The sequence below is a fragment of the Varanus komodoensis genome, unplaced genomic scaffold (genome assembly GCF_004798865.1).
Source record: "Varanus komodoensis strain SLA01 unplaced genomic scaffold, ASM479886v1 scaffold55, whole genome shotgun sequence".
Taxonomy (NCBI): domain Eukaryota; kingdom Metazoa; phylum Chordata; class Lepidosauria; order Squamata; family Varanidae; genus Varanus; species Varanus komodoensis.
In genome coordinates, this window is record NW_025336157.1 from 1,561,053 (window position 1) to 1,571,900 (window position 10,848).

Consider the following 10,848-nt stretch of genomic DNA (forward strand, 5'->3'; position numbering starts at 1 on the left):
GGGGGGGGGGGGGTTGTGAAGGACCATAGCTTGGTTTCAGTTCTTCTAATGCAAATAGCTCTGGAAAACAACTCCAGCCTGAAACCCTAGAAAGCAGGGTTTAAGCAGACAGTAGAAAACCAGGTGGACTCATAAGCCTGGTTCGCACACAGAATGCTAACCCATGGTATGGGTTGTTGAATTCTGGGTGGTTGTGCCCTCGTGCAAACCCAGCTCGCTAACAAACCATGATTTGTTGAACGGCAAAAAAGCCTGAAGGAGAAGCCATGGGCTGTTGAAACAAAGGAACCACAGGTTGGAACTTCATGGCACATCCAGTTCCACATGTCGCTTGGCTCGAGCCGAGCACAGAGATGCAGGAAGGCAGAACGGCGGACCAGAGTGAACCGTGGGTGCGGATTGCCATCCCTGCCACCACCCCAGTTGGCTTTAGAAATACGAAGAGGCGGCTCAGATGCTCTCGGCTGCCTCCAAGCAAGCTCTTACCTCCTCGTCCCTTCGATGATCGTCTTCATGCACATCTTGAAGACGTCTTCAAAGGAGGAGGTGAGCTGGCAGCCCTGAGAAACGAAAAATGAGAAGAGTGGCCAGAAAGTCCCGGGTCCAGGCACGGTACTTCCACTTCAAAGGATCTTGGACACTGCCAGACAGAGCAAAACTTTCTGGGGTAGATATAGGAACTGCCGGCCTGCTCTGTTTTCATGCAGCTTATGCTCACTGTAGTTTCTCCCACGTAGGGTTTCCTTCCCTCCCTAGAAGTGTTTTCTGCCCTTCTACAGGCTGAGAGAAGGTAGAGAAAACAGGGCCTTTCTTCCACTCTCTTCTTAGTTTTCCTCTTCCCTCCTCATCCTCCTTTCCTTGCATGACATTCTTTTTTCAGATGGTCAGCCTAGAGAGGCCAGGATGGGATTGCTCTACTGATTACAGGTAAGTTGGTGCAGAAGACCTTTTGGCTAAGGAATGGGATAAAAGCACTTCAACCAACTTGTATTAACCTATTAATAGTCTCCTGAGAACCTTCCAGTGTATCTGAGCATGCAAAATTCTCCCTGCCATGGCTGGATGGTGCTGTTTTTGGCCACTGTTTTTGCTTTTGGCTATAGCTGGAGGCATATGGCAGCATTCCCCTAACCACTTTGGGACTACAACTCCCATCAGCCCCAGAGCAGCGGGGCAGGAGTCCAAATACAGGGCCACTTTCCTTCCTTCCTTCACATTGGATTTGTTGGAACTAACAAGAGAGCACTGGATCCAGTAGATTCCTCAGCTCTCCTCCAAGAGGACTAGTCTGATGGACAGGGCTGTCTAAAAGGAAAGCTGGAAATTCAAGATGCGCCACCCACTCACACTGCAGCAGCTTCCGGGAAAGGCAGCGGGGTCCTCCAACCACACAACGAACACTGAACTTCCCAGTGCCTCCTGCCCAACTCAGGACTTACCTCGACTTGTTTATGCTTGGCATCAAGGAAGGGACCGAGCTGAGAAGAATCAGAGGAAATGCAGGTCACCCCAGAGCAAAAGGCCACCCTACCCCCCGCTCTCGGCCGCAGCAATTAAGAAAGTGCAGCCGAGGGGAAAAGGATGTATTTTCATTCCAAGGATGGAGCGACAGGAAACATCGCAAAAACCCCGGTGTTTGCCAGATAAACTCTTCCAGGCAGAGACTGATTTGTGTCACAGGGCAGCCGCCGCCCACTCCAGTGCATGCCAGATGTGCTGGACTACAACTCCTATCAGGCACAGTCAGCACAAGTTCTTTCTGCGTCAGATTGCAAGTTGTTTTTAAGGATGCATGAAGATTTGGATGCGTTTTGGCATGCACTTCCTTCCTTTTCTTCTTGCTTTTTTGGGGGGTCAAGACTTTCCCAAAATATAACCCTGTTTGTCCACAGTTGCCCCTAAGGGATTCCGTTTTGGACTGGACCTTGTAGGATTTGAAGGGTGCGACACCCCACCTGTTCATATTGAAATGCCGACCAACCTTGTTTTATACCACGATCCCTATGTATAACCCTATAAAACGGCATCACAAAAGTGCCAACCGTACCAAAATGCAAACATCCGGCTTGTCTTTATTGATGGTATCGATCAGATCCAACATGGGGTCGTACGTGAAGCTGTCTGAAGTGGTATACGGGCCACAAGCGACCAAGACCACCTGGGGCTCGAAATCTGGAAGAACAAAGGAAAAGGCTTTCAATCGGATCTCAGGTTGCCGTGACGATCCATCTTCTTACCTTGACACTTGCCGGTTTGGGACTAGATTAAAGGCTGAGAGTTCCCGCTTAGGTCAAAAACTGAAATGGAGTGTTGGACATTAACTTGAGCTCCTCTGTGTGTGTTTTGCAAACGGTAAAGTTTCTAGTCCTTAGGGATGCATGGGGAGGGAAAGATCGGTGATGATCGTGGAAGCCGAAACCAGAAACTGAGCATGGTTTTTTTTAAGGCAGCAGGGAATTAAAAAGCTGGAACAGGGTGAAAGATGGGAACTATTCCCCCTGCAACCCAGGCCTATGGGTCCCCTCGATGTTGAAGGACTCCAATCCCCAACACTCCAAGCTGGCATGGCTGATGGTCATGGTGATGGGAGTTGTAATCCAAAAGCTCTGGATCCTGGAGAAGATGGTCTAGACAACTTGAGCTTTTGTGCCTTTTCTTAGGAAACAAACAACCCTGTCTAACTCACCTCCTGCTTGCTCGGCCGGTTGATGGAAAGGGAGTGGCACCCCCTGCAGAGAGAAGAGAAATTTGCAGCGTTCATACTTTATTTCGAAAAGAGAGGCAAGAACGCTTATCCCCGTTCAAGCACAAGAGCAAAATCTCAAGCTTGGCTGGACCAGTTGCAGGAATAAAAACTTACGAGAGAAAGTTAACTCTGAAAGCCCAGGGAACAGAGCACGATAAAAACAATAGTAATTATTATTAATTTTATTTATTATATCTATACCCCACCTGCTTTCCTTTCAAGGAACTCAAGGCCACTTACATAATTCTCCTCCTTACAACAACCCTGTGAGGTAGGCTGGGCCGAGAGCCTGTGACTGACCCAGCGAGCAGCACAGCTGAGTGGGGATTCGAACCCAGCTCTCCCAAGCCCCAGCCCTGCGCTCTTAACCAAGACACCACACTGGCTCTCAGCCATTTAAAATCCTGAAAGTGGATTTTATTATTCAAAAGCCACTTTTATAGAGGCATCCGAACTTTCTGATCAGGGAAAACCTGCACCAAAGCCAGCTAACCACCCAATGATCCGTGGCTGGGCAGAAGGCAAGGGCAGGGAATGGAGAGCAGAGCCCTGGACGCCAGCCTGGGTTGACAGGAAGGCCGGGTCCTGCTGCTCGTCCTCATGTTTTCCACCCACATTTTGGCACCGAGGACAGAAAGGGCAGCTCCCAACGTTCTTGGGGTCTTTCCCACCGCAGCCAAGACAAACCCGCTCTGGAAGAGGACATCGCTGGTCAGATCAAGGCCGGTCGAAGGGACTCCGTGCAGCGCGTCCGTCTCCCTGGCTCTTCCCCCACGGGGCTCTCGTCTTCCCAGGCATCTGCCTCAGTTTCCCAAGAGCAACTGATGTGGCTCACCTCAAACAGTTTGGAGGCCACCAACCGCTCGCCGGTGCTGTTCATGCCTTCTATCACCACCACCTTGCGGGACGGAAAGACCCCGTGAGAGAGACCGGCTTCACTTAGCACCTCCCGCAAGCTCCGACCCTGACCGACTGCTCCGTTTGATCTGCCGATTTCCCCAGCTGGATCCCAGCTTTCCATGCAGCCGAGAACCCCTGGGAAACCGGGCTTTGCGTCCTCCGATCGGAAGGAAAGCCATCCCCGCCGTGCTTGGGACAAGCTGCCCTGTGCTTCATCCATCCCACAGTCCAAACGGGGGCGATCCCTTTGATCCTCACAACACCCCAAGTAGCCCAGGCGGAGTCTGTGAGCAGCGCAAAGTCACCCAGCGAGTTCCATGGCTGAGCGGGGACTAGAACCCCGATCTCCCAAACGCCAGCCCAGTGCTCTAACCACTATGCAACACTGCCCCTCTGTGGAACACTGCCCCACCTCTCCAAGGCCTGCCCACCCCAAACGCCTCACCTGTCCAGGGAAGAGGGAGTACTCCGGCAGCTCTGAGAGATCCACAGGAATCAGGCCTCCCGAGGAATGTTCCAGGTCCCCTTCTAAGACGACCGATTTGGCATTCAGCTTCCCGTTGGAATCGCAGCCAATCTGGCCCAGGACTGTCACCGGCTCCTTTGCGTTGTCATTTCCAAACACAGCACAGAGAAACAGCATTTAAGGCGCAATTCTTTTTTTTTCTCTTTTTGGCAGGAGGAAATAATTTTAATTTTACGATTAAATTAAGCGGTAAAAGAACTCAAAACACAGGTGCACCCACAAGGATTTTTCCCCTCCCTTTTGTCCTTGTGTGCCATGCCTCTATAGATTAAAAGTCTGCAGGGCAGGTACATCTTTGTTTTCCTGACTGTATATAAAGCTACTCTGGAAGCCTTTTACTGCTGTTTCATGGTTTTGTTTTGTTTTTTTTGGGGGGGGGGTTGGCTGAAAAGTAGGATAAAATATTCTGAAATAAATCTGATTTATTTATTAAGGGGAGAAAAAGCACAGGGAGAGGGGGAAAAGAATGCATAAATAATAAAGCGAAATACAATGTGAAGGATCTTTGACTTGGTTCCATAAAATAATTACATCACACATAAAAATAAAAATACAGTGCCTTAAAAGTGGTTATTTTAAAACGCAGATCAGCTGATAGCAGGCCTACAGGGTTTCTTTCTTTTCTTTCTTTTTTTTTTTAACAGAACTCAGATCTGCCAAGGATAAGCTACTAAAAACACATGCTTAAAATTAAAAATGTTCTAAAACCAAGGCTCTGTTTGGAGTATGAGAACTGAGCGGAGTATATCGTCCTTCTTGCAAAACTGTACAGCTGCCTTCCCTTATGCGAGCTCCCAAATTATCATCATAGGAAGCCTTGCTGGTCATTCAACGATAAATGAAGTATCAGGCAGGGCCTTCTCAGCAGTGACACCTACCCTTTGAAACACCCTCCCCTGTTCAGTTTCAGAATCAGAAAACATGGCCTCTTTCATGCACCTCCCAGCAACGTGCATTCGCCGGCTCAAGATCATAATTAAATTAACTATACGCTTCTATCTTTACTGCTCATCGACGGCTCTATAGCCTTGCCATTAATCCTGCTTTTCATATTGTATTTTTCATCCTGTTTAAAAAGCGATTCAAACATTACCTGTAAACTGCTTAGGGACAGTATTATTTTTAAATGGTGTGCAGGTTTCACAAATAAGTAATTCACCATTCGTGGTTATCCTGAGTTTTGGTCAATTCAGCATCGTAACTGCCACGGTTCCACAAGCAGCAGTCAAAAATTCTTGCTGGTCTTTGGCAAAAACCCTTCAGTCTCTCTCGGTTTAAAACTGGGGCAGGGAACCAGCCGGGCTAACCCACTGAGTTAGGCAAAGCAGCTGTTTTATGTGGGGTTTTGTCTAGATCCCTTCCTTACCCAGAGCTCCGTGGGACAAACGTCACCTGAGATTATGACCCACAGCAGGCTGGGTGAGGTCCTCCAGCTCTCCCATTTTAAAACGTCAAGGGGAGGTAAGCAGAAACCCATTCAATCTGGCAGCTCCAACTATCAGCCCCAGTTATTTGAGAAGTGAATGTACCTGCCACATGACCCAGTGAAGATCCATGCCCTGTGCAAAAATTACCCAATCTTAGGTACAGCGATCTTACCTGCACAGGGATGATCAAGGAGGAAAATTCTTCTATTTTGTAGTGTTCCTTGAGGGCTTCTCCCAGTTGTTCAATCTTACAAGATAGCACTTATGAGAGAGAGAGAGCGAGCAAGAAAGCAAGCGGGAAGGAAGGAAGGAAGGAAGGAAGGAAGGAAGGAAGGAAGGAAGGAAGGAAGGGACAGAGAGGGAAACTGAGATTAACATGGAAGAACGATGGAAAAATAGACGAAAAACGGATAACCCCCAAAGATCCCACACAAAGCCTTCTTTAAACTTCTTTAAGAAACCAAACTTGGAAACTAAGTAAAGGTGAGAAGGACTGGATCAAGGTTTTGCACTTGAGAGCACAATTCACCGAGTTCAATGTTTGTGAGCGGCGTGACTCGCACACCTCGGAGCATCTTCCGCAGAGGATATTTTTAAAGGTAGTACGAAACTGGACTTAAATTCTATCTGTTGCATCAGGTCCCCACCCCAGTAGGACTAATGCTGGACTAGGGAAACTGCGAGCGCTTTCCCAGTTACCTTCCCGGATCTCCTGCAGATCGTGGAACATAAATTTGTACGGCTTCGTGAGGGCATCTGTGGAGGAGCCGAACAATTTCACGGAGGTCGCTGCACCACCTTTTCCACCCCAGGAGGTCCCCTGCACCGAGCCAAAGGAGGAAACGACCTCCCCACGGTTGCTCCGGGAGCTGTACTTCTGCGATGGGGTAGCACTGGTGGGAGGAAGACCATTTAAGAAAAGAAATCAGGAAAACGCAACCGGCCGCCATGACCATTTTACTGATTGCGATTTTTTTGGTTATTCCTCGTTATTGCCCGTTTTTATTAGCTGTTTTATTAGACTCCTTCCCGTTATCCCCCGGCAAGCTGGCTGAGGTTGATGGGAATCAGTCCACACACCTGGAGGATGCGAGGTTCATGGACAGGTGAATCAAATGGTTTTGACAAAGGCGTACCTGGGGGAGAAGCTGCTTGGGGAGAAAGCCAAGCGGGGGCTGCGGTGGGAGAGCGTCCTCTTGGAGTGCGGGTTTTCTGGAGTGGTTATCGCCCGCTTCTGCGAGCCCTGAAAGACACAGTTCAAGAGACAACAGCTTGGCCTGACTTGGAAAGTGGGCCTGAGAACCGATAACACTTTTTGCAAAATTTACCGTTATTATTAATATTAATTTCATTTCTATACTGCCCCATAGCCAAAGCTTTCTGGGCCATTTACAGCAATTCATGGAACGCAATAAATAAATTTATGTACAAGCGGGAAAAGACGGAACATGCAAAAGAATGCAAATAATGGATTAAAAGCAGGAATCATTAAAACTGGCTCATCTCCAAGGATGGCTTTAGCAGGCACTGAAACCAGCAGAGTTTTGGAAAGCTGCTCTTTCTCTCTTCGGGCTGTTCAGCACTTTCCCCTCATGTTCCTAAGCCAGATCACTACTGCAAGCCTTTCTAACAACACCCAAGATCCAACGTGGGGATCATTAGCAAGCAGAGCATGGATTCTCTCACGGAGCTGTCGACTCTTCCTTAAAATAGAAGGCAAGATACTGGTCCTCATGGTCCTGAATGAAAGAGTCGTATGCACGGGGGATTTTTCCAGTGGCTTTGGGCCACTTACTCTGGAGGGCGACATGTAGTCATTCAGAAGGTCCTCATCCTCCTCACCAAGGTCAAGACTGGCCAGAGTTGAGGCTAAACAAACAAGGAACGCTCAAAAGCAGGGCGATGCAGAGAGAAATCTGCTGAGTGGCTGGAGTGGCCTTCCCGGAGCCCAGAGGTTGTGGGGTCCGACCTTCAGTGGGAAACAGGGAGCCCAAATGCATCCAGAAGATGCCGGATTACAGTCAGCGTCACATGGGAAGTGTGGGTCGAGGAGCCCACACATATATTGAACAGTACATTGCTTAATCCCATTGCTTCCAAGGAACCCAAGCCGGCTTGGATAATCCCCCCCGCCCTCCTCAGTACTTTATCTAAATACACTTTGCATATGCCTAGAGACCTCCCATTCTTGGAGGTTGCTGAGCAGACCCCAGCATTCCAGGTCTGAACCCGGGCTGAAAAGACTCCCCAGAAGAGACCACAGCAGCTTTTCCCAACTTGGCGTCCCGGCAGATGTCCTGAACTACAAACCCCATCATCCTGACCCTAGCCCACAATGGCTGGGATGGGCTGTCATCCCGAATGTTTGCAGGGCACCAGGCTGGGGAATCCTGGGCAATAGCAACAAACGCCAAGACAACACGGGCCATTGCAAAATTAATCACTCCGATTCTGTTCTATCCTATCCTGTCCTAATACATGTATAAATATAAATAAATAAAATAAATATCCGGCTGTTTTCTGTTCATTTTTTCCTTCCACGAGTTGCTCCAAAAAGTGCCTCGGGAAAAGAAGATCGCTTTTAAAACCGTGGCTTGTCCCAGGGCAGCTTTGCCGTGAGCCAAGTTAGCTGGAGCACCGTGAGACTTGCACCACGCACAACTTTAACGGAGGATACAGTTCTTGCGGGGGAATCACGTCCCGGATGCCGGATTGCCGGTTCTCCTTCTTCGGTGGAGGTTTTGACCCTCTTTTATTGAGCACCTGAAAGAAGAGCAAGAGCCCTTTAAAATAAATATATGAATAGCTCCCCCAGGACTGGCACAAGAATACACAAGTTTCAGGGCCAAACAGAAATCCGAACCAATCCATGTCGCAAGAGGGCTGCAGTACAATGGTAGAGCACAGAACCATGAGGACTAGAATCTTGCTTTCCTCTTTTTTGGCCGAAGGGCCACATCTCAGGAACAGAACCACTGCAAGGCGTTCAAAGCTCAGTCCTCAGCGATCCAAACTACGCTGGGTAGGATCACCCACACGAACGCACCCTCCAATTTGTTTACACCCCACCAATGACAAACTTCCGGTCGATTATCCAGTCGAAACACCAAAAGCCTTACTTCATGTTCAAAGATGTGCAGAGACTCGGCCGTAAGGTGGACGGTTCGTTTTTGTGCTGCAAAAGCCACGAGCTCCAACCCAAGGTCCGACCCTGTTACCCGGTGCATGGTACACATTTCGAGCACTGTGGGGTCAAAACAGAGGGTGCCTCTCTCATAAATCAGCAATGCAAACAGCCGGGAACTTCTTCTAGGAGCTGGAACCCCACATGGCCTTCCTGTCATTTCTCTCTTAAAAATCTAAATCAGCACAACATGGCAGTCAAGTTTTCTTAAAAGATTCCTAATTTGCATTGCAGTAAAAAAACATTTGGCAACATTTCCAGTAAAATAAGACAATACGCCCCTTAAACACATTTTATATTTTTAGTGTATTATATTTTAATTGATGTTTTGTGAGCCGCCCCGAGGCTTCGGCGAATGGGGCGGCATAGAAATTTTCTACATACATACATAAATAAATAAATATCAGAGTGGAAGTTTGTTATTGTTTATTGTTAGAAAGCATGTTATTGTCTCGGCATTTCCTAAAAGCTACAATATAAGAAAACGTGTTCCACTGTTTCTATGGTTCATTCTTAAAATATGTCCAGGCTTGGCCATAAAAATCTAGAGCAGGAATTGTGGATGCCAAAACCCATGTGAAATTAAGAGGGAGCCTGTGCCCACTTTGGGAGTGGAAAAGAACTCTGCATATGCTTAGAAACGTATCATTTCCCGTGATTCCTAATGCTCAAAAGAGCTCCTGGGCATGAGAGGACCTACAGTCAACGTGGGATTTTATCCTAGGAAGTGATGGAGATTCCTCATTTACAGTTTCCGCTCTGTCTTCTGTCTAATGGAAAATTATGGAATGAGCAAAGCGGCGATTTAATTCAACCGCTCATCACGTAATAATGAAATTGCTGTTTTGTCCAATGCCAGCAATTTGAAACTCTCCCCGGCCTTCAGTCCCCCACAAGCACCCCCACACCGGTCCCATGGGATGCAACGGGGCTCGCTAGATGCTTTCGCCTACAACTCCCATCAGCCCTTGCAGCAGTGCTCATGCATGCCGAATCATGGGAACTGTAGGCTGGCGGTATTTCACAGTTTTTGCACAGACCACAAAACCGATGCACTCTTTATAAAAACTCGCACACTTCCAAATATCATTTTACACCCATCTCTCTCAACCGGGAGGGGGGGCGCTTGCAGGGAGGTTGAGAATACGATTCCCATCATCCCCAGCAAACTGGGCCATTACCGCTTCTTGCACGCTGCCTACTCCCCCCCTTCATGCATTCTCATAGATTTAACCCCCTTTGACGACTGAACTGCCCCCCATCCGCACGCTCATGAATGGGCACCCCTTGCCGTACATTCTCCCCTTCGATTCCCGGCGCACGTACGTTTGTCGGCGATGGCATCCTCGTCTTCCTCCTTGGCGAAGCTTAGCCCGAAGACCTTGAATTCGGCCAGCACGGCCTCCAAAACCGGCGACCCCATCGCCGCCTCGCTTTTCCCGCCACTGCCAGGCGGAGGAGGAGGGCCGAAAGCACGCGTAGGCGCGGCTACTCGCTGACTTACGGCGCTTCCTTCCACTCCTGCGCCCCGCCCACAAGGGTCCAGGGGGCGGAGCGACGGCTGCGGCGCCAGCCGGTGAAGGGGCGTGCCGGGCTGGAAAGGGGCGTGGCCTCCCTGCGTGACTAGGGAGCAGCATAGCGGCGCCAACTTTTTCCTAGAGAGGCCGCCACTCGTCGGCAGGGTAATCGGAAACCAAGGCGCCAGTCCTCGTTGAGGAAAGGCGCCATCGGTTTCAGAACGACGCGAGCGAGGACAGAACTGATGGAGGTGGCTTTCCTGCCTCCTTATTTTGCGCGGATGAGCCCGTGCAGGAAAGCCGCGTTGGTTCGTGCAGCCAGGAAAGCTTCCTCTGTTAGAGGTCCAGGTCAGCCAGCCGGCACCATTCCAGCCATGCATCGCACTGCGTTACGGCTGCTGTGCTACACAATAAGCTCCATTCACTTCAGTGGGGCGGCTGCTCCCTGGAAGCACATAGGGCTTCCTTGTAAACTGCTGGAAAGTTCCTGATCGCATCCAAATGGCACAGCGCAAGAAGATGCCGGCCCAGGATTTCTGCCCTTCTTT

The 10,848-nt window shown here is 49.3% G+C and overlaps 1 protein-coding gene across 1 annotated transcript in view; it reads right to left on the minus strand.

The window, feature by feature from the left end:
* The window catches only part of POLA2 (DNA polymerase alpha 2, accessory subunit), a 17,189-nt gene extending 6,944 nt beyond the window's left edge, over positions 1-10,245 (minus strand). Inside the window, exons 1-13 of the mRNA XM_044448821.1 lie at positions 10,110-10,245; positions 8,719-8,843; positions 8,277-8,362; positions 7,395-7,452; positions 6,736-6,842; positions 6,299-6,492; positions 5,772-5,860; positions 4,092-4,247; positions 3,582-3,644; positions 2,687-2,729; positions 2,048-2,172; positions 1,440-1,478; positions 487-560 (exon numbers count right to left, since the gene is read on the minus strand). Coding sequence (XP_044304756.1) covers positions 487-560; positions 1,440-1,478; positions 2,048-2,172; positions 2,687-2,729; positions 3,582-3,644; positions 4,092-4,247; positions 5,772-5,860; positions 6,299-6,492; positions 6,736-6,842; positions 7,395-7,452; positions 8,277-8,362; positions 8,719-8,843; positions 10,110-10,206 — 1,256 coding nt within the window. The 5' untranslated portion in view covers positions 10,207-10,245. The remainder of the gene's footprint in view (positions 1-486; positions 561-1,439; positions 1,479-2,047; positions 2,173-2,686; positions 2,730-3,581; positions 3,645-4,091; positions 4,248-5,771; positions 5,861-6,298; positions 6,493-6,735; positions 6,843-7,394; positions 7,453-8,276; positions 8,363-8,718; positions 8,844-10,109) is intronic.
* Between the last annotated feature and the right edge of the window lie 603 nt (positions 10,246-10,848).